This window comes from Curcuma longa, unplaced genomic scaffold, assembly GCF_044706935.1.
Source record: "Curcuma longa cultivar G26 ecotype Majalengka, Jawa Barat unplaced genomic scaffold, ITB_CL_G26_1.1 utg18532_np1212_1030455_RagTag, whole genome shotgun sequence".
In the NCBI taxonomy this organism is placed as follows: Eukaryota; Viridiplantae; Streptophyta; class Magnoliopsida; order Zingiberales; family Zingiberaceae; genus Curcuma; species Curcuma longa.
The window spans coordinates 594796-619557 of NW_027435598.1; the positions used below are offsets into that span (position 1 = coordinate 594796).

The following is a 24762-nucleotide window of genomic DNA, read 5'->3' on the forward strand; positions in this document are numbered from 1 at the left end:
ACTTGGATCAGGATTAACATTAGATTAGCTAAAAAAATGAATGCCATCTAAATCACGGTGTAATCCAATTATACTTCATGAAATCAGTGAGGAATTTGAACTACCTGTTCGATTAAAATTATTTTTATAGTGAAAACCATCACCTATAAACCCTAGATCTTTCATGTTTAATCAATAAGAACTAATAGACAAATATGCAGAAGCGTACCCGAATCCATAATGATTAATAGCCTTTACCATCGTCTGGTTCAGCCTTCCAGATTAACAAGATTTCTTGAGAAACCCCTCAAATATTCTCTCGGCACTCTCTCCGAGGATGGGATTCAGAAGATAATAGAATTGTTTGTGTCCCCTGAGGACCATAAGCACTATTTATAGAGATAACTTCCCTGTTATCTTTCTGGTATTCCTATTTCAGCCCATCATAAAAATAGCAATTACCCATAAGTCTCTACACGTTAAAGGGCATCAAAGCATAAATACACAAACCTTAGTTGATCACTTTTAATTGGGTTTCACCTAATACGACAACCCGCAATACATAAGGATCCAACACTTCTTATCCTTTGAGTATGTGTTGCTCACGTATATAGATTTGAGTGTTTGAGAAGGAATTATTATCATCGCCATTCTAATGGGCCTGCTACAATTGCCATACTCTCATACTCGAAATCGCCCAGGTATCAGTAGGACCCTTGGCAAGAGCAATTATTTTGTTGCTTGACATTGCAAAATTGTTGGTCGAACTCCTGCAATGTAAATTTTCTCTTCTGCTAGCTCATCAAGAATCACTTGGTTCTTAAAGGACCAAAACAACACTATAGAGCATTTGGGTGCTTCATCAGACCTGAATTTAAATTATGTAATGCCTCCTTCAGGGGATAAATATCTTCTCTTTCATTGGTTTCTACATCCAATTGTGTAGAGGATTACCATATGAGATCAACAAATGGCATGGAATAAGTTAGAAATTTCCAAGATTTCAAGAATCTAGAGATAATTGAAGAGAATCGAGATTAGAAGATTTGTGGTGGCCGATTTAAGCTGAAATCATTTGAAAATAACCAAAAAGAGGGGAAATCACTGAGTATAAGCTCGTTAGCTGTTGAGCAATGCATCTCTAACTATTGAGAGATAAAAACATCTCAGTATACATTTTAGTACAGAGGTACACTATCTAACACATGGTCGTGTGTCAGTCAATAAGCAGAATGCACCACCTATACTAGGATATTAACATTCTGCATATGGAACATCGAAAGTAGGAGCTCATCAAGAACCCCTTCCTTACTATACTATGTGACGCTTATTACAACCAAGATCTAAATAGAGGTAGCAAAGGATATTGCGATTCCCCTAGCAAATTTCTGGGATTCGATCAGAGATAAATGGGTTGATCTGCAATAAATAGGCGGGTCAGGTTACGGTTAAGTTGATCTGCAATGATCCATTCAACTTGTGTTAACCATTTCATTTTTAAGACCCTAATTATCTCATACATTGCACATGTCTATGTTCCAATGATCCCATGTGTATCATGCACCACAACGTAATTACCCTATGCAACCTGATTACTTAAATGGGCCATGTGGCAAACATGACCCAATTAACCCATTTACTTAAACAGAGTGAGCCAAGTTTGAGTCATGAATCTTGACACTTTGACCCATGACACATGACACGATGCATTTATAAACTCATTGAGTCAGAGCTTATCTCACAATAATTGTTTTTAAAAATTTATTGAAAAGTTGCTTATGTGGCCAAAAGACCACAATCCACCAACGAACACTTTATAAGATTATGCAATGGTAAGTTAATCAGGTCATGTCCAAGTTAGTATTGATTCGATTAAACCAAGTCAACTTTGCCAAATAGACAAATAATACTTTCAACATATTTCTTAGGCTAAAATGTATATGTCCATAAATATGGTTAACATGGGAAATATCTTATATGAGACTCTGAATAGCTTAGGGTGATTAAATTCATTACTATGATAGATACAACTTCATATTGTTACTTTGTTGACTAATTTGATATATAGAAGATGTAAGCTCATTTATTCTCACATTAATGTTAATATAACTAATAATTTATGAAAGATGCATATACATTCCCATATGTGCTTGCATACAGCATATGCATTAAGCAGTTGCTCAACTGATACATCTACAAAACGTGTCCATAAGAATTCTAAAGTAAAAGTGGAAATGAACTTTTATTCAGGCCTCATAAAGAAAATATGTTAATATAAATTGGAAAGAAAAAAAAAAGAAGAAGAAGCTAGATTTAACCAAATCTAGCCTGAACAACTTGTGCAGAATAAAATCTAGCTCGAACATTAGTATTTTAAATGGTCAAAGCATGAATTAGAGAAAAGAAAAATGACACCCAAATAATCAACTTGGTGAAAATCTAGCAACCAGTTAAAATCCCTCTTAACTCAGTAACTCAGATGAGCACTTCAAACCAGAACTCAATTTGGTTTCTGCTTTAGTTTTGATTTGAAAATTTTACAAAAAAAAAAGGGTCTCAGTTTGGTTTCTCTTTACCAACTCTAGTAAACTAAAAAACCAAAGAAATCAAACCAGACTAAATACATAGAGTGATACATAATCATGTGACCAAAATCCTTCTGTAGTCCTTTATAGCCTCCAGAAGTTTCTCAAGTGTATGATTAAGGCTGACTTATCAAGTATTACACTAGCAGATTTGTCTGGATGGAGATTGCAGACATGTTTTAAGTTTATTCAGAAATCTCAACCTAGAATGGGCATGGCTTTGGTAAGAAAAATCAATTATTCAAGTTAGAAAAAGAACCACCAGAATGGAATGGCCCTAGAAAATTATGTAAACTGTCACATAAATTGCATATGTTTCAGATATAAGGGTAAAATGATGTAACCATCCCTAGCAGTTTACCCCTCTTATTTTATTCATATACTATTAGAATGCATATTTCATTCTTTTTCAAATCTCTGTTTCAGTGCAGCATCTTATTCGTTTAATCTAATCTAACATAAATTTTAAAATACATAGTGTCATCAATGTAATTTTTATTTTTCAACCTTGTTCTTAACAATCATATCCAGTCAAAAAAAAAAAAAACTCTTTAAGATAACAGAATGTGTCTTTATTTATGATAAATAAGCTACATAATGGACTAAAGTGAAGAATTTGGGAAACAACAAATAAGACTAAATGAAGTACCAAAAAAGAGATTTTTAAAGGAAGACTATACATGTGGCCCAGAATAAAAATAAAATTGAAGATTAGCTTGCTAGGTTCAAGTTTTGATAATATATAAATATTTCAAAATGCATTGAGCATGATAACTGAAACCAAAAAGAACTTGCAACTAAAAGCAACCATTAAAAAAACTATGGAAGTGTGAATACTAAACCTCTCCAAGACGAAGGCAAGCTCCATAAATGCCTCCAACCAAAGTTGAAAATATAGAATACCAGATCTGAGTGTCCATGAAATAAACCTAAAGTGACAAGAGCGTCAGATCAATAAATCAATCTGCAAAAGTTTGATACTATGCATTTTAAGAGGGGAAAAGAAGCCTACAAGAATTATAGGAGCCCAAAGCACAATCACAACGCCAATGTTGTTATTGGCTGCAGATAGAAAATACTGTATTAGCGAAAAATTGACACATCAAAAGAAATTTCAGGGCAGAGAAAATTTATTTTCTGAGTATATACCTCGTGGGAAAAATTCATGCCATTGGTAAGTTCTTATTTGCTCACTCATGATATCTTTTGTCGGTTTCACAAGAGGATTGATCTATATTAAAGAAAATAACTTGGATTGACATCACAGGATTATGTGCATATTTGACTTATGAAAACAATCAACAAAAATCAATTCAATAGTCAAGATTGTGTGCAACTTGAAGAAAAATGACTTTATGGTGATCTTTCAAAGGACAAGTTTACCTCAATATAGAAACTGAAGGCCAACTTTGTAGATATAAGAAGCACCCAGAACACTGTATATCTTTTAAAAAATAGCAAAATGGCGTGTGTCAAAATAAGGTGGCATGTATACTAGTAAAATACCAATGCTGTAATGGCAAAAGAAAACAGACGTACATACTTGAAAAGTGACCATGAGCTTTCATGCATCCCTCTTCCCACATATAGATGAGGCTGTAATAATTAAAAAAGATACTTCTCATATTCCTATAACTAAAATAACAACGGAGAAATAATGACTTCAAAAAACAGTATTACCTGAGACCACCACATTAAAAGAGCAACTATTTTATAATTTGAACGCTCAAGAAACCGTCTCAGAAATGGGAATAGGAATAACAATATAGCAAGCATATTTGGCAATAGATAAAGGACAAGTGCCAAAATGTAGAGCGAAGGCTGATTCTGACCATCCCCGAGCCAATCTTTAATTGCCCTTGCTAAGCCAGTAGGATTTCTCCAAGAGTACGCATAAGTAACTGGTAAAATTATCACCCACACAGCTGCCAAAATAACCTTCAAAACATATCGCAGCTTAACAGGATAAGACATCCTTCTTCTTGCTTTCCAGTTGAAGATTACATCAAGCACAGCTACAAAATTAAAACAACAGAAAGTTATAAGAACAGGAAAATATATTGGACAAATGAGCTGTGCCTTGTTCACATTTATTATGAACCACAAGAAATAGATAGAAGTTGGAGGAACCTACAAGACAATCGAAACAAGGAAAACTCTTGAAAATTTCCAAGTGGTACAGATCCAGAAATCACAAAAGATTATATAAATAAACAATAGAAAATATAGAGATACGATTAACCTTAATTGTAGGCATAATGATTTACCATGATCGTAAGGATTTGATTAAGTAATACTCACTATATATGTATAATATTAACCAATAAAAATATTTTTTTTAATTCCTCCAAAATTTCTTAACATGGTATCATAGCAAACACTGGTTGTCATTCCAAACGCTAACCGCCTCATCTCTTCCATTATTGATCGATGCCAACAAGTCTTCTCTTCCATTAGCCGTCACTAGCCTAGGAGGAACCCTCGATCGTCATTCTGTCATTGCCCATATTCCAATCGTTAGAATCTCTGCACATGAGCCACACACGTCATTAAGAGTTTTCTGGTCCAATCCCACGTGCCGACGAGTGAAAGCATGTTCGTTATTGGAAATCTCTTCAGTTATCACTATTCTGTTCGCCTTGCTTCATACAACATCTTTGCATACCTCGTTGAATCAACATCTGTTCAGGTGCAACACTCTTTTGTGCAACAGGTTCAAAATTTCTTTAGTACCTTAGATTTATTTCTATAGTTTTTTTGTTCTTGTTGCTGTTTGGCGATATGGCTGAGAAGAAGTTTGTCATGATCTCTACTGATAAATATGTCAAATTCTCTCAGTATCAGAAATCGTTAAAATCTTCATCTACACCAATTACTAGCATTGCCAAGTCAGGTAAACCAAATACATGTCTTGTTTCCTCATCCTCTAAATAGGTCATTGAAATTGATGTCACAGACAATCACATATCTCTACTTCTATTGTTACTTTAGCAGATGGATCAACCTATATGTTCTTCGGTCTGACATAATTATGGGCTTAAAACCAACACCTATAATTCCATTACACTCTGTCTTAATTGTCTTTTAATTTAATTTCTATAAGCAAATTCACTTAACCGTTGTGTCTTATTCTTTCTAGATTATTATCTTTTTCAAAATCTTACAACAAAGATCATTGGTAAACGACATGAGTTTGGGGACCTATACATCCTTGATGCACACCATAGCCTGTTTTGGAATAATCACCCGTTCGAAGCACATTGTCAATTGGGTCATCATTCTCTCCCAGTATTGAAGAAATTTTATCCCCAATTTTATAGACTATCCTTATTAGATTGTAAATCATGTTAGTTTGCTAAATATCATCGTCTTAGTTCAAGTCCAAGAGTTAACAACTAAGCTAGTACTCCTTTTGAATTAATTCATTTAGATGTTTAGAGACCTTATCCTATTATATCACAAATTGGGTTTAATTAATTTGCTACTTTTGTAGAAGACTATTCTGGTATGACATGGTTATATTTGATGAAAAATCATTCTAAGTTATACTTTCATTTTTCTCCCTTTTTGCTAAGATTAAAGCTCAATTTAATGTTTCTGTACAAATATTGCAAAGAGATAACACAAGGAATACTTATCGAAAACTTTTCAAACTTATGACTCAATATGGCCTCTTGTGTAGGCACACCATCCCAAAATGAGGTTGCTAAGAGAAAGAATAGACACCTTGAAACTGCAAGAGCTTTATTGTTTCAAATGTAAGTTCCTAAAAGGTTTTAGGCTGATGCAGTTCCCACAGTTTGCTTTCTAATTAATAATATACCATCGTTCGTTCATAGTGAGACTCCTTATCACGTTCTCTTTCCAAATAAATCACTGCTTCCTATTGAGCCTAGAACATTTAGTTGTGTTTGCTTTGTTCGGGATATTCGTCCTCAGGTCATAAAACTTGATTTAAAACTTTTAAAGTGTGTTTTTCTTGGATATTCTAGGGTTCAAAAAGGATATAGAAGTTGTTGTCCTAATCTTAGTAAGTATTTGGTGTCCACTAATATCATTTTTTTAGAAATCACACCTTTTTTTCCTCTACAAATCGCCTTAGCCAAGCGAGGATGATGATTTGTTATTCTCTATCGTCACATGCTCTATTTCGAATCCCACTGAATCTGTTCTTGTTAAACCTCCCATACAGCAGGTTTATTTTCGGCAACATATTCCTCATAATCCATGTCCAGCGCCAACTTCTTCGTCAACAAATCCAATTTCAAGTAATGATCTACCAATTGCTCTTCCATAGGTAAAGATCAATGTACTTATCCAATGTCTTCTTTTGTGTCTTATCATCATCTACCTGTTCCTTTATTATATCTCTCGATTCTATATACCTTCATACTACTGTTCATGAAACTCTATCTTATCTTAGTTGGTGTAGTGCTATGATAAAAAAGATGAATGCTATGGATGATAATGGTACTTAAACCCTAATCAAATTACATGTAGAAAAAAAATGCAATTGGATGCAAATGAGTGTCTACAAATAAAGTCAATCTTGATGAATCTACTGCTCAACTGAAAGCCCTCCTTATTGCTAAAGGCTATGCCCAAACTTATGGAGAGGATTATTCTAGTACTTTTTCTCCTGTTGCTAAACTTATTTCCATCTAATTATTTATTTCCATAGTGGTCACTCATAATTGGCCCTTACATTAGTTAGACAACAAAAATGTTGTTCTCCATGATGATCTTCAAGAGGAAATCTATATGGAACAACCACCATGCTTTGTTGCTCAAGGGGAGTATGGAAAAGTCTATCATCTTCGTAAATCCTTATATGGTTCGATACAAAGTCACCATGCCTAGTTTAGCAAATTTAGTCAAGCGATTGGGGACCTTAGAATGAAGAAATATAAGTTTGATCATTCTATGTTCTACAATCAGTCTGTAGTGGACATCATCTTGTTAATTGTATATATGGATGATATTGTTTTTGTTCAACAATGTTATTGGCTCCACCTTCAAAAAGAAGTAGACAACATCAATTTATTATCGTCTATAACCATGCTTATTGTGACTCCCCTCGTTAGCTCCATTGCTTGTTATGTTCCATGTCGAGCACCCACTACCACCCACCTCTACCTCTTAACTTATTAGATTGAAGCGTGTATTTGTGTCCTACTTTGCTAACACCACCACCGTAGATCCTCCCTACTAGTGTTATTGTCAGCCTAATGTCGGTTTCCCCTCTTGCCTACTCTCGATGGCACCTACTCTTCAATGATACAAAATTAACACATTGTCGTTCAAACTGCTTTGCTCAACCATATGTAGGCAAGTGGGAGAGAAATCAAAACCTAAATGGGGATCCAATTTATAAGCCTCTTAGAAACAATAGCAATCGAAGGAGATGTTTTTCAATCCTTGTAAGATATTTCAAGGATTTGATCCAAAGGCCATGTTTTTCTCCAAAGGCCATGTTTTTCACTCACAAAGGAGATTCAAAATAAGATATTTCAAGGGCTACATCGTACTTATATTCACAATAAAGACACATGCAACAACTTGATAATCTCGTTCCCACATTGAAAATCTTTTTGTTCAATTTGGTGGGTTAATTTATGTGCATTTACTACTTCTCTCATATCAATATTTGTTTCACTTGCTTAGTTTTCTACTTGTCTCCTTAATTTATTGTTATTGTTTATTATTATTGCTTAGTTTTTTATAGCTTTGCTTAGTTTACTTTGCATGCTTAGATTTATAATCTTCATTACTAGTGAAACTTCTAAATCCTCCACATGGGTCATCATAAGAAACTTTGCTATCAAAAACATAGATATTAAGCAAGTGGAACACACATTTAAAGCCCTTAGATTTAGAGTGAAAGACCTTTAGGGCATATGTTGTTAATGAAATCAACAAAGTAGCAAAGGATAATGATCTTGAGCGGGTAGATCATACAACTCACCAAGCCCATGACCTTCACAATTCAACACATTATTTTTAAGATCATTTTCTGAAGTTTATACTTGATCTAAACTTAACAACAACAATCAAATTTTATCCAACTAGGTGAGGTCGACTACATGAATTCTTCTATGCCACTGGATTCTATCCCTTACTATATCATCATTTATTTTTAAATAAATTTTATATTATTTAATTGTTGCTAACCAAGTCTTTTTTGTCTCCCTCTTCCTCATTTAATGTGCACATTTGTTATAAATTTTACATCGCCTAACTAGAGCATCTATTAGTTATCTACGTACATGTTCGTACCCTTATGTTGGCAGTCACCACATCCTCGTATGTCCGAAAACTTATTGGCTCGACTCACCTTGGAAATGTCACTATGCTCTCCTCCATTTCACCCATGCCCTTTTTAGAAGATTTAGTTACAAATAACTTGGATTCCCTTATAACTCTTGCTTATAGTGTTTCCCGCCAAGATCAAATACATTTTACAACCATCTTGGCCTAATTTTAGGATACACGTGTGCATCAAATTTGTAGGTCCGTAACAAATAAGGATTACCCAATCAAGTCTAGCCCAAGACCTCGAAACAAGAACAAAGTAGAAACATTAATCAACTTCATATGGACTTAGGCTTATAATCCAATAATAAGTTAATCCAAGTAACAATGAAGAGGTTAAGACCATTATACCCCTAATGTGGGCAGTCACCACAAGAAAACTTATTGGCTCGACTCACCTTGGAAATGTCACTAGCACCCATGCCCTAGAAGAAGGAAACAAATTATGGCAAGGAGGCATCAAACTACTCAATGTCGAACAAGAACAAAGTAGTATACTTCCCAAATGTAACAATGAAGAGGTTAAGACCCACCTGAAAAAACAAATTATAGGACTCACCCACCTGTCAAATGATATATGGAAATGCACTAGCATCTTCCATACTTATACACATGAAGTTTCCACAAGGCCCTTAATAGGATTAGGCCACCAAACCACACCCACTAAGTCGCTACAAGGTGGCATTGGTAAACCAACCAACCTGTTGCATAGAAGTGTTTTGTCCCTATTGAAATCGGTTTACATACAAATAAGATATAGTGTGATGTTCTTCTCATGACCGTTCATGGGTGTGGTTCATGGGAAAATGTTAGATTTCACCCAGCAAGACTAGGGAAATTGATCCAAAACATAAACCAGCAACCAAGCAAACCCAAGCTTTCATGACAACCCTTTCACCTTCTCATATAATCCCAATTTGAAAAAGAAAAAGAGTTGGAAGTAAACTATGTCTTAGTAGGCCCAAGACCTCACTATAGGCTCTAGTGAATTATTGAAGTCTACCCCTTGAGGTCAATGAAATTTCATGAGTTTCATGCCATATTTACTAAAGAGTTAACTAATGAACTCCCACTAATGCACACAATCTAACATGTCATAAAGGGTTGTTATCCAAGGTCACAATCGTCTGATATTCCATACTATTGCATGAAGATACTGTAGTACACTAAATAGGAAATTAGAAAACACTTACTGCTAGAGAAACTGAATCTTTGCACAATTCCTGCTTTGTTGACATCTAAAATAGATAGTTCTTCAAAAATGTCTCAATAGTCAAAATCAACAATATCAATTTCAAGTACAAATTTCTCATTCCTATACTTGATGTTTGATTAAATATCAGAAATTCGATGGTTCTTTAAGATTGATTGTGTAGAGGATATCACTAGATTCTGATCAGGATTGAACATTAGTGGAATCCTGTCTTCATGGCAAGGGATGAACTGTAGGAATGACTACTCTTCATTTAAACACCCCAAGTACCTCATTCATGAGGGTCATAGACCAAGTCTTGGAACCCTTTATAATTTCATGTAGTACACCTTGATCTACAGTGAGACACATGATACCTACCTGAAACACATTTGCCTCATCCTAGAGATCCATAGGATAGAAAAGTTGTTTGGCAATTTGAAGTACTCCTTTTCACAACCCTAGCTTCTTTCCTCAGATTTATCATATCTGCAGAGGGCACTTCGACACATCTAGCGAAATTAAAGAAAATAAGGACTCGCCTAAACTAAATACCCTTCAGAGGATCAAATCTTCACAGTTTTGTGACCTTCTATAGACGCTTCATTATGGAATTGGTATTATGATAGCTCCCTACATGAAGTTGCTAAAGAAAGCAAAGTTTCAATGGTCTAAACCTGCCTTTGCCACCTTTTGGGATATTAAGGAAAGGATAGCTAAGATGCTTTTTTTAGACATGCTGGCCTCTCTAAAGCATTTAAATTATCTTGTGATGCATCTGAGGTAGGTGGAGGAGAACCATTAAGCCAAGAAAAACATTCCATTGCATTTTTTTTGTGAAAACCTTATCAAAAACAAACATCCTATTCAAGCTACAACAAAGACTTTCAAACTATCATTCAAACCCTTAAGATATAGGCGTAAGACCTACACACTACCACAATGCACTAATAATGTATTAAATTTCAGTCAAAGTGAGGAAAAGCTAAGTGTCAAATGATCCACTGAGTCATAGTATAGGCACATTGCACACCATAAACATAGAAAATATACCCAAAACTGATTTTAGTAAATCATGATGCATAAAATATAACAAAACAAAAAGGATAACATGGCAATGATATTAATAGACATTTAATTAAAAAAAGATTTAGAGAGAAATAATTTTGAATGATCAAACCTTGACCCAGCTTTAGGATCGCAGCAGTTATGAATATGCTTAAAACCTTCTTAAATACTTCATCATCAAAGATGGCGCTTGAGCCACCATTCCACGCAATTATAATCATGGCCTTTGAAACAGAAATGCAGATGACGGAAATAATAGAGAAGAAAATAAGATATGTGTATAAGCATATAACTAGCCAGATGAACTCATAACAGTAAGCAACATGCACCTGCAGACATAAGATAAAGAAGATCCACATTCTATCAAAACTTCGAAAAATATGCCAGAATGAGCGTATCTCAACAAAATTAATTTTTCCAATCCACCGATCTGAGCTTGATTGTATGTTATCCTGAAACCAGACATGAAATTCCACATAAACTTCATGATTCATGCTTGCTTATCGAGATAACATTAAAGACACAGTTCAACAAAATCGCTTAAGCATGTTAGCAATATTTCCAAAGGCATTCATATGCTGGAACAATCTTAAACTTTCACAAGTAGAATATTTGAGAAGTTATGACATGACAAAAAAGCAATCATATTAGAAAAATGATAAAATGACACTATTTAATTTAAAATGCTCACCAGGAAAGAGATTTGAGAATATCAAAGCTAACAATATGCAGAAGTGGGTAGCATTAAAAATACTAGCTGGCAGCACTGATGGTGTGAGTGGCAAAGTACTCGCAATAGTTATTAGAGTAGAAAATTAGATCACCCCATGAATTCACTAATTCTATAGCTAAAGAACCCTAAATTTTAAATAAGTTAAACATTTAATAAATAACAAAACTGAGTAAATACACAAATAGATTATGTTAAAAGGTGAAAAAAAGTTGGCCACAAACTTGTTATCTCAAGCAAATAGGCATGTAGATGCAATCGCCTTTTAAAGGGATCAACCGCTCATGAATACATATTGGACCATTCATATATAACCATTTGAACTACATCAGTACCTTTACATGAATATAAAAAATACATACTAAAAACCTTTTTTGTAACAGCTTAATATGTCAACTATAATTAAATAACATTACCCTAAAATTTATTTAAATTGGTTACTTAGATGATGAAAGTAATTATGCTAATTTAGATTAGCACACTTCATATCAATTTAATATTTAATATAAAAAATTGTAGGAAAAATAGTAAAAAATTATCGATGTAAAAATTAGCACCAATTCTAACTTTGATAAGAATTAATTATTTATCCAATTTGTTCCACTTTCACTTATTTAACTACCTTATTTAGTGTTTCGATGTAATCCCAATAGACTCCCTGATGCCATGACTGCTTATTTAGTGTTTCCTTGAGCCACCATCATGTATTGTTACTACCACTCCTACTTATTTATGAGGGAAGCAAAGGCAAGATGACACCGAAGCAAACCGAGCAGCTAGACAGCATGCATGGATGACTGTTGCCCACCTCAAAGTTGCAAGAAATGAATCGGGGAGCAAAGGGTCAAGGAGTTTGGTCAGCTACAGGCAACATTGAAGATGAAGCTAGAGATTGGCAACAAGCACAGCAGTACTGGCAAAACTTGAGAACAAGGTAGAGGCCACAAGATCAAATCAGCTGAGGAAGAGAGAAATACACAACCTCATTGTGGAGTTCATCAGCAATTTCAGGGCCTAGATAATATCCTTCCAGATATTCACCGATGATTTCATTGTGTGTGTGTGTGTGTGTGTGTGTGTGTGTGTGTGTGTGTGAGTGGAGTGGGTGGGTGGGTGGAGTCTGCAACTTCTTCGTTGGGTCACCAGCGACTTCAGAGCCTGAATGATATTCTTACCTCAGCTCATTCACAGGCGACTTCATCATGTGGTTCCCCGGCAAGCATTTCACGATGATAGAGGTGGTGGTGTCTGCAAGATCTCCTTCACAGCCTTAGCTCATTCAGGTGTCTATAGTCAGAGTGGGCCTCCAATCGAGAGAGGAAAGATCATGGAGCTGTGTAATGAATTACTAGGAGAGCAGGTGCCAGGGCAGAGGAGATAGGCAATGTGCAAAGGGATAAGGCTGTGAAGGATCAGATTGGGGTGAGCAGAGACATGATGAAAAATGCCATCCCTTTGCCACCTCAATGTCCTATTTTTTCATCCTTCTGTTCACACATGTTTCTGATTTTGACGGAGCAGATCAACGTAGCAGACAATACAATGTAAGCAACCAATGAAATGCAGCCCATAGAAAGCTCCTTCTGGCAGCACATCCCAATTCACCAAAACATGCCCTTCAATATATAGATATAATTCTGCACTCTCATTTAAAAGTGCATAGGATGATTTAGAATTTGATTTGTTTTTACAAAGTTACTTTAACTTGAACCCCAGATAACTAGATAGAAGTTTCTTCTAACATACAATTCAGATAACAAGGTAGATGGTGTCCAGGTTCAATAGCAAAGCTTAATTGTTCCGATAAGACAAATTAGTGGATAAATTGTCATGGTTTGAATTCATGGACAGAAAGCAAGAGACATGAAAAAAGCAGGTAGACAAAAGATTGTCACTTTGACCCTACCAATATGCAGCACAAGGTCCTATTTGTTTTCTAACAAAAAGCACACCAAATAGAAACCAGTTATCAATCAATAAAAGAATTAACGAGCCACACATATATAACCAACATAAATTTCATGAGCATGACCTGAAAGGAAACCATTACACAATTATCAGTTTACCATATAAACCAAATAGCAATTCCCAACTAAAGTTATTTCTCCATAATGATGATGCAATTAAAAAAAGCTGGTAGAATTTTTTTTGACAAATCATACCAATAATTAAAGATCATCTAGCATCCTACAATACAGCTCCCAATTAAAATTATTTCATCATAATGATAATGCAATTAAAAGAAGCTGGAAGAATTATTGATAAATGAACCATACCAATAATTAAACATCTAGATGCACCAAGCACCCAACAATGCATCATCTTATAATAAATTGTATATCTATTCTGTTAAATATTGGTCCCAGGAAGCAAAATATAGTATTTTTCAACCAATTGGAGGAGATCACAAAATATCAAATAGCAAAAAATCAGAGAGATCAAACTAGGCCATAGTATGTGAGTGGTCTATTAATCTCGAATGACATAGGATTAATACCACCAAACTGATGCCCATTGACTCGTTTACTGTTAACAAAAGTCATTTACTAAATCAAACTTTCTGATGCTGTGAAATCATATTTCAGAATACAGAGCTCAAAGCCATTGTTAGCACAAGCCTGTTAACTCTGTAAACTTTTTACAGACTCCCTGGTTACTGATTCAGTTGGGCATACAATAGAAGGAAATTGTTTCCACATTCTCAATGTTGTCAAATATGTAGGATCATTAGAGCAACAATTTACTTAAATAATCTTAAGTTCAGCTTGCAGTCTTCCACACAATTATCTAATAGAGAAAAATAAGCAATAGGGCTCAATGCATGTGCCCGAGAACATCATCCTTGTTGTTTGTTAAAATTTCTGGACAGTAATTTCACAATAAATGTTTGCTGAGATTTCAATCATCCTCAAGCGGAGGTTACTGTCTGAACAAAGAATATTGAATGGATAAAACCACCTCATAAACAATCCATAAGTAATAAATTGGAGTGAAAACAATCTTAGTTTAGGTCACCACTCTGTTTTGTATGACACACCAAACAAAGGAATACTAAAGCATCCCTTGTTTTGTATGTCAAGATAACAATAACTCGGTAGCTCTGCAAACCTTTTATAGGCAATCACTGATTATTATTTCAACTGAGCATACCAGAGGTAAACTGTTTCACATTCTCAATATCACTTAATAAGTAGGAACTTTAGAGCAACAATTAAATAATATTTAGTTGAGTCTGCAGTCTTCCTTTATTCAACAGCTAGGGCTATACGCATGTGCCCAAGTACATCATTTTGTTGTATGTTAACATTTTTTTCAGTAATTTAGATGCTCACAAACACTTAAATCACCCTCCAAGGTAGGGTACTGTCTCAACAAAGAATATTGAATGGATAGAGATAGAACTACCTCATAGATTATCTGTATGCAATAAATTGTAACCAATGTAATCTTAGTGTCAGTCACCACTTATGCTGTATGGCATACTAAACAAGTGAATACTAAACCTCCCTTCATTAAATCATATATACCAAAACATCACCAGGGCACCATCATTCATAAGATAGTTTGCTATGAAACTATTCAAGTTGTGACACTAAAAATCAAAATTTCTATAGGGAATCAAATAGTTTGATCCTCTTATTGTAGCTATACATTCATCTCATCCACACAAAAATGCATTAGTCATAGAATAAAGAGGAAAGGGAATACAATTCTCAAAAACACAAATTAACAATTAGCAACAATATTACAATACCAAAGTATGTTTTAGTGATTCAACGTGTTCTCAATGTCATATCTAACTATGTTGCAGTACTCTAATACCTGGCAAGCCACCCAAACACAATCATATCTAACTCTGACTAAATCAGATTATAGATATCTAAAAATATTTCCCAGTAGCAAAAGATTAAAAGTTATGAAATAAGCGTATAGAAATTGTTCAAGTAAATTAAACTAAAAATGACAAAAATAAAACATAATAGACAAATGACAACCAACAAAGTCTTCCAAAAAGAAAAAGGTAAAAAGTTGTATACACATCTAACAAGATTTACTAACTGCAAAAGACACTTTAGGATTTACTTCATCCTTTTTGTACACGGAAGGTTGTGGCGGCTGACAAAAAAAATCAGCTTCAGCTTTCATAGGCCATCCTAATCGAAAACAGTCTATAGACCTACAATATAAATTATAAAAAATTAAAAATGTTAATAAAGTGTATATTACATTTCCTGCATTTGCATTTTAGAATTACCAAAAATATTCATTTAAATCATCATAATTCCGCCAGTGTGAATGTTTCGATTTGTCTCTCTTGCTTTTCTCAGCCTCCTGTACTATAACAATCAAAAATCAAGATCAACCAAATAGGAAAGAGATTTAACTGATGAAGCTGAAATTAGTACCTTTGCTATTGTTTGATAAATTGGAGTTACAACTTTTTTCAAAAATGCTTCTTTATCACCACCATATGCTGGCTTTTCATTTTCACCAGTCACTGGGCTTGCATTCCGAAGTAACATGCCATATAGCTCAAAGGCCATCTGACAAAAACCATAAAAAAGAAAGATTTAAAGTTGCAGCTCATAAAGTACAGGGATACCATGCTAAGATATAAACTAGAGTCCAAAGTTCAAACCCTACTGTCTACTGATAGTCCTTTCTCATTCTACCCAAGGCAATGCTGTTGTCGCCCTTTTCAGGCAATACAAGCACATGTATTTGTAAGATCATTAAGGGGAACTGAATAGCATTTTAAAAAAATTATACAATTTGAAAATAACTTGCTAATTCAAATTTGCAGCGAAAGCTTAATTGTTGATTTTAATTAATCTAATTTATAAAAATGAGTTTGAACATGAAGAATAATAGCAAAAATGAAAAAACTAAATGACACAGTGAATTTTATGTAGTTCAGTAACTACCAGATTCCTACTCAATGGCCTAATGATTCATTTGGTGAATCAACCTTCGTCAAAACACTATATTTTCTCCTTTTTGAAAAATATTTCAAAGGAGGAGAACCCTTTTTACAAAAGACAATCTGGCTAACAAATAATTAAGAAGCAATTTGCACAAGTCAAAAAAAGGCAGGCTAATAATGATATGAGCAGCTTATGGAAATAATAAACAATACTGAAATACGGAGTTGTCACCGCATTGTGCTACCAGTAGAGATCTTCTAAACGAATGAAGAGAGCTTTAGCAAGGCTTAGAGGATATTGAAAGCCGCGTTGAGTTGCCTATACAAACCTTCTAGAAGAACAAAGAGAGCTTTAGCATAGCTTGGAGAGTATTGAATCATTATTGTTGTTGTTTTAGATGTCTCCGTCAAAGCCCTTCATATAGGTGTTTTTCAGATGACCCAACTGATCGAAATACCTATTTGATCGCCTAAATGAATTGTTATGCGAACAACCGTTATTCATCTATTATCCATTATCCAGTGGCCCGTATCATACTTCGATGGCCTGTATCATACTTCTAGTTGTGCTAAAGCATTCTGGTCACCTAAAATGACTTCTTCATCCAAATAAGAGGTGTTTTCCATGCTATGTCTATCAAGTTGCCTAGATATTCTTCGCAGTCACTTAGATATTCTTTGCGGTCAAACATCTATTGGACCGAAATCTATGCTAACTAAATTATTCAGTCACTCAGGATCTATATTGTGGTCACCCGAAACTGCGATCGATCGAAAACTCTTCTAGTCGCCCAAAAAATGAAAGTTTCATGAATTAAGCCAAAAAAGCATAAAAAATATTGTGAGGGATCTGAATAAACGCATCCTCAAGGAATCCTATGGAACAACAGTACCTTTTGAAATTACTATTGGTTTCTAGGTTAAGTCAGGACCTAGTTCCACAAGAGCTACTCTCATCCCAATGTTATAGTCATTGCCTTACAACTGTCAACTTCTATTCAAAAAAAAAACCTTGTTCTGGATTTTATTTAAGTTCTGCTGAGTATCCAATTTGTTTGACCTATCGGTACTTCTTATCTGCCAAATGTCTAGTCATGTTTACTCGTTTGGACTTCGCTTGCCAAATGTGTGGTATTATTAATCCATCTGAACTTCTCCTACCAAATGTCTATCCCACTAACCCATCTGCACTTGTCTATCAAATGTCTAGCCGCATTGACCAATCTAGATTTCGTCTACCAAATGTTTGGTCCTACTAACCCATCTGAACTTCGTCTACCAAATGTTTGGCCCCATTGACCCATCTGAACTTCATCTGTCAAATGTCTAGTCCCACTAATCCATTTGGCTTTGTTTGCCTTGTCAAGCCTTCCTACACCTACAAACTTGAAATGCACATTAGATTACATAATAACTAACTTTAAACTCTTTGTCATACATCAAAACCTTAAGTCAATTAATTAGGGCCGGTTTGCACTAACAATATTTTTCTATATCAATTACGAGTTACAATAGTTACAAGTTGTCACTATTTTTTCCCTTTCTCCATTAAATCACATTAGCCCTTTCCAACTCCGAAGCACTATTTACTTCTCATTATTGATCTTTAATTCACTTAATTTTATAAATTATCTATAACTCTATTACACTTTCAACAAAAATATCGAATCATATAGAGTTCCATCATACATCCGTATAAACCTACAAGATAGAAAACTTGATATTTTTTATTACGTTCTAAAATGGAATATTGAATCATATAGAATTCCATCTTCTACATCAGTATAAATCTATAAGAAAGAAAACTTGATAAATTTTATTATTTTCTAAATGGGATAATAATCCATCTATTTATAAACTCAAACAATAACAAACCAGAAGATGAGGAAACTAAACTCAAATATAAGAGTAGGCTATTTGTATGTATTCTTTCTTTGGGAAGCATAGCATGCTAATATTCTTAGACATGTTCACATCATGATTAAAGTGATATTCCAATCCAATATGTTTTGTGCATTTGTGGAACAATAGACTGTTTGCAAAGTAGACTGTTGAGATTATCATAATACATCTCCACTAGTCTTTAATGTTAATGTTAAGGATGCCAAGAAAGAATTTTATATACATCATCTCACAAATGGTGTCAGTTATAACCTTATGTTTTGCCTAGTTTTTGGTTTTCCATATAATAAGGTTGATATAAATAGAAACATGTGGTGGATCTTTTATCGACATACGAAGGATAAGACTCTGAGGGTGTGTTTACTATGATGGAATCCATAACGAAGGAAAGGAGAGTTTTTATTTTTGAGAGGCTCTCCCTTGTTTACTAATAACACAATGAAAGGCCTTGACGGAGCTCCCTACAGAGTGATTTCCCACCTGAAACTCATCCACCCAAAAGTAGAGCAAACGAACTACAATATCAATTAATCAAGACGTAAACACGGTTCAAAATTTCAAGTCATGCTAAAGTTTAAGCCTTCAATTGGAATGATATTATTTCAATATCATGCCGCGGTTCTAAAATGCAATACCTATGGCGAATTAGAAGTGGAAGGAGGAAAAAAATTAAGACTACAGAGAAACTTTGTTTTCCATCCAAAATGATACAATTTTAATATTGCATTGTATAGACACAAGCTATAAAAAAATAACAACATTAACTCAATTTATCTTAACCAACATTGTAGCTTGCTAAGGAGTGTCAAATGTTGGCATGACAGAATATTCATTGACATAAAAGGCATTGTCTATGCGAAATAGTATCGAGTTTGAATAATTTGTCAAAATAAAACATTTTGACATTGCTCGGCGTGGTATGAAATTTTAAACCGTATAGATAAATATATGATCTACTCCTGTCGATGCAATGTAAGAAGTACAAACATCAAGTGAGGGCACACAATGCAAGTCAAAAGGTCATGTGGCACGAGCAAGCTTCTAGGGAGGGTGTTCGGCTTCAGCGAGAGTCCAAAGATGTACAAATCACTCCGATAGAAGCACCAAATAAACAAAACAATGTGTCCTCTTCCACAGGTTCCTAATGATATTCTAACTCTTCTCCACACTAGACATAGTGCCTTAAAAGCATAGCAGAGGTGGGATTAGAATAGATACGCGAAGGAAATCCTTGGCAGCTACAGACAACCAGCAGTAGGTGACAGCCACGGACACAGCAGTCGACAGCCATCCTTTGTGACAGAGTCAGGAAATAGATATCGGGCAGAGGGCACAGCTGCAGATTTGCAGCAGCAAATTGGAGAGGATGGCAGGCAGATGTTGCTGGAGCTAAGTGACAGAAAGGCTGCTCCTATACCTACTTGGACAATAGGGTTTACGATCAAGATTCTCCTTTTTTTCTCTTCTCGCTAAACTTTTATTAGAGTGATGTATGTTTGTCAGATTACAAATTAACCCGACTTGCGTGGTTTGTTGTGCAAGAGAATCCATTTTGCAGTGAACAGAAAAGTGAAACAAACAGCTGGCATTAGACAAAAATAATGATTTTGGACAGCGTACATGATGATAGATGTAGCAAAGACATTCTGGCATAAATCTCAAGTTTGCAGCTTCACCCCATATAAGGAGATACAAGCCCATATATAATAGCTTCCGTTGTTGCACTTCCTGTTGTATAGTTGGCAACCTGCAATATTTACCATTTAAAAATATTATATAGATAAGGAATAGTCAAATGGTATTGGAGTGAAAAAGTTTATATTAATGAGTTCTATTCTGTATGCATACAGACTGGGAAAAGAAAATTGATCCAAAACACAATGGTTAAGATATCCTCACCATAGACTACTCTTACGATTCAAGAACTTGCACCACTTTTTATAGTTCTTAAACAATTTCTTCATGACTTCAGTTAAGGCACATTCATCCAACTAAACAAGCAACCCACAATAATAATGTGAGAAGAAAAATCAGAGACAAAATATAATTATATCACTATGTCTTGCTTCGAACTCTTTCAGCTCACAGTGCCACCATTCAAGCAAAATATATACCCTGACTGTGATCTGAATCATCCTTATCAGTTTGGAAGCTTGCATTACTGTAATCCTTTACAGTTAACTCCTCATCGCCTCCAAATATTAATAAATATTATTTTATTCTTTATAAGTAATTAAGAATATTCTTGACAGCTGTCAAGTAACTTTTACTTGGATTTGACTGGTATCTTCTTGTCATGCTCAATACATACGAGATATCAGGGCGAGTGCATAGTATGGCATACATGATAGACCCTATAGCAGATGCATAAGAGATCTGATCCATGTGGTCTCTCTCCTCCTTAGAAGAGGGACATTGAGTCTTCGAAAGAATCACACCATGTGACATCGATAGAAAACTTTTCTTGTAATTTTGCATGGCAAAATGATGTAATACCTTATCAATGTATGTACTCTGACTTAGGATAAGCAATCCTTGAGATTTATTTCTATAGATCTTGATGCCTAGAATTTAGGCTGCTTCATCTAAGTCCTTCATTGAGAAATAATTCTCCAACCATGTCTTCACAGACTGTAGTGAAGGGATATTATTTCCAATGATGAGTATGTCATCTACAAACAAGATCATGAAGATAACTATGCTCCCACTAACTTTCTTATAGATACAAGGTTCATCTTCATTCTTGATGAAATCCAATTCTTTGATCGCATCATCGAATCGAAGATTCCAACTTCAAAAAGCTTGCTTTAGCTCATAAATGGACCTTTGCAACTTACATACCTTTTCAACATTCTTTTGATCTACAAAAATCTCAGGTTGTGTAAACATCTTCGAGTAAGTTTCCATTAAAAAACGTGGTTTTGATATCCATCTGCCAGATTTCATAATCATGATAAGCTGTAATCGCAAACATGATCCGAATAGACATAAACATCGCAACTGGTGAAAATATTTCATCATAGTCAATACTATGAATTTGCTTGAAGCCTTTAGCTATTAGTCACCTTTTATAGGAATGCATAAGACCATCCATGTTAGTCTTTCTCTTAAAGACTCACTTACACCCTATGAGTTTGATCCACTCAGGTGGATCAACCAAAGTCCGTTAGTGTATATGGATTCTATTTTAGACCTCATTGCCTCTAGTTATTTCTCAGAATCTGAGCTTATCACTGAAGGGAGTCGTTTGAAAATCGTTCCGTTGATTTCCCTTGTACAAAAATTTTTGTACAAAGATGAAACTTTCCAAGTGGCCCCGCGGATCGCTGGCCACTTGTGTTTGTTTTCAGGTTCCATACGAAGCAAAAAAATCGACTTATAAATTAGCAGCGGAAAGACTAAGTCGTACCGTTCACCTTTGGATTCTGTGATGAGATCCTTTGCCTGAAGACCCCTTGATCTTCTGTCGTATTCCTCTTGCCTTCTTGGACGTCGTGTGGGCGACGATCTACTAAGATGTGCTTCACCCTTGCAAAGCTTCTTCTCTTCCTCTTGATATCCTTCTCTTCGTCTTCCTCTTCTTCCTTTTCTTCTTCTTCTTGTTCTCTTGGCCGCCGGCCCTAGCACCAAGGGGATGAGTTGGAGGGGCGCCGGCCCTAGGACTTGAGAGGAAGTAGAGGGGGGGCGCCGGCCCTAGAACTTGAGAGAAAAGAACAAGGTGGCGCCGGCCTTAGGAGAAGAATAAGAGAGGTGGTGGCGTTGGCTTTTGGAGAAGGAGGCTAGGGTTTTCCTATTTCAATAATGAATGCCTTCCTCTTTGCAAAAGCCCTCCTTTTATAGCCTAGCCACCTTAAGAAAATTGAGAAAGATTCCAATAATTTTTTCTTATCTAGATTTCCATAGAAAAAATCCAATAGAATCTGTAAGAAAATTTTATTATAAACAATTCAATAAACTTATCTTATCTAGATTTATAAGGAATAAATCTCTTGATAAGATTTTATTAGTTTCTTTATAAATGTTCTCTTTAAGAAAAATTTATTAGAAACTATCTAATAAACTTATCTTATCTAGATTTATAAGAAACAATCCTCTAATCAATCCATGTCTTGAACTCCAAGTGACTCACTCTAATCAAATGAGCTCAATATCTCATATTGACTCATTTGGGCATGACTATGCACTTAGTGGTCTCACTTTATCAAGAACTATGATATCACTCCCGTTATATAGGAGGGATAGATCCCATCTACATCACTCACATCCCTCCACATAATTTGTTACATATCCAGTAATCGCCTTTATAGTCCACCCAGTTATGGGTGACGTTTGACGAAGTCAAAGTATGCAACCTCTTATGTTGGGAACCATGGTGATTTCAGGTCCAAGGACTAATAGTTATACTAATAGTCACATGAGAAAGTATACGACACTCATATAACGATCCATGATACTTTCTCATGGCGGGTCATTCAGTATACATTCTCCAATGCATACCCATGTGTCAACTTGATATCTCTATATCCACGACTTGTGAGATCAAGTCATCGAGTTGACCTACATGCTAGTCTTATCGCTGTTGGTGCAAGAAGCACTGCATCTTGCCTTGGGTTTCGATGTTTGACAATACACCTAAAGGTCTGGTCAGTTTGACCAAGGGTTGACCCAAACAGGATCTGATGTTTGGGTGTGTGTGAGCAAGTCTAGTCAGTTGACTAGCGAGAAGTCCTAGTTGATCAAACTAAGCAGAGGGAAGTCCTAGTTGAGGCTAGGCAAGGGAAAGTCTTAGCAAGGTCGAGTGCACCAAGTGAAGTCTGGGCTGGTCGGGAAGGACCGAGTCGCAGCAAGAAGTCTGGGCTAGTCAGAGAGGACTGAGTCGCAGCAGAAGTCCGGGCAGGTCGGGAAGGATCGTGTCGCAGTAGAAATCTGGGCTGGTCGGGAAGGACCGAGTCGCAACAAAAAGTCCTAGGGGCCAGGGACCTTGGCTAAGCATGAAGTCCACAAGTCTAGGTGACTTGGTGGCAAAACGTCTCCCGAGGGGAGTGGGTTAGACTAACCCAGGATTTCGGTAGAAATCTGAAGTTAGACCCACATATAAGGTTTAGGCTGTCTTGTTTGTTTGTATACTTATCTTGCAGGAATCAGGGACTGAAAGCAAGAAAGAATAGCAAAGGAGAAACAAACAAAGTCAGCTGAACCGAGTTGAGTTGACTCAAATGGAACTTGAGTCGACCGAAGCCTTGAGTCGACTGGAGTTGTTATAAGTCGACAGGATACTGGAGTCGACCTGAAGAGGATCAGAGTCGACTCAGCCAGGGAAAAGGCAATCGCGGAGCAAAGAAGTCAAGAGATCTGCCACGTCGGACTGGAATCGACCCAAAGGGACTTGAGTCGACTTGAAGCGGCGCAGACTTGGCAAGAGACTGTGGATATGGAAGCTGACAGCGCATTGAGTTGACTCAATGAACAGTTGAATCGACTCAGACATCCTATATAAGCAGCCTTCGACCAGCAGCCAAATAACAATAATTCCACGCCTTCTATTCTACAAGTGCTGCTCCAGAACGCAAACGGGACCAGACGGTTGCGGCCGGGGGAGATCCAAGACACGCGGGGGAGATTCCAGATCGGCTTCGACTTGTGTGGTTATTTTTATTACTGTCTTATTTATTGCATTACCTTAATTGTGCTTGTTATTGACTGTAAGATGGGTTCCTCCACCTCCGAACGAAGTTCGGAAAGGAGACCACTATTGGACGGGCGCCTTCTCGTACTTAGGCCTTGGATGTACCAACCCTAGGGGGTTGGGAACCAAGTAAAATCTCGCGTGTCCTTTCTGATTGTTTTAATATTCCGCTGTCAAGTGTTTTTAGAAACGAACGAATTTCGAAGCGATTGCCAATGCACTATTCACCCCCCCTCTAGCGCAACTCGATCCTACAATTGGTATCAGAGCCGGTGCGCTCTCGATCGGACTAACCGCCAAGGGAGCAAGACGGCGAAGATGGAGGGGAAAAAGGTAAGTTTTTAAATAATAAATTTAAATTTCATATAATATGTTTTAAGTGCA

At 35.8% G+C, this 24762-nt stretch overlaps 1 protein-coding gene across 1 annotated transcript in view; it reads right to left on the reverse strand.

Moving 5' to 3' along the window:
* LOC141819827 (callose synthase 3-like) overlaps positions 1–20679 on the reverse strand; it is a 68593-nt gene extending 47914 nt beyond the window's left edge. Inside the window, exons 1-13 of the mRNA XM_074707085.1 lie at positions 20592–20679; positions 20313–20439; positions 16273–16410; positions 16122–16198; positions 15950–16043; positions 11466–11588; positions 11249–11360; positions 4245–4579; positions 4108–4160; positions 3948–4008; positions 3714–3795; positions 3577–3626; positions 3407–3493 (exon numbers count right to left, since the gene is read on the reverse strand). Coding sequence (XP_074563186.1) covers positions 3407–3493; positions 3577–3626; positions 3714–3795; positions 3948–4008; positions 4108–4160; positions 4245–4579; positions 11249–11360; positions 11466–11588; positions 15950–16043; positions 16122–16198; positions 16273–16410; positions 20313–20439; positions 20592–20656 — 1404 coding nt within the window. The 5' untranslated portion in view covers positions 20657–20679. The remainder of the gene's footprint in view (positions 1–3406; positions 3494–3576; positions 3627–3713; positions 3796–3947; positions 4009–4107; positions 4161–4244; positions 4580–11248; positions 11361–11465; positions 11589–15949; positions 16044–16121; positions 16199–16272; positions 16411–20312; positions 20440–20591) is intronic.
* Positions 20680–24762: the final 4083 nt, after the last annotated feature.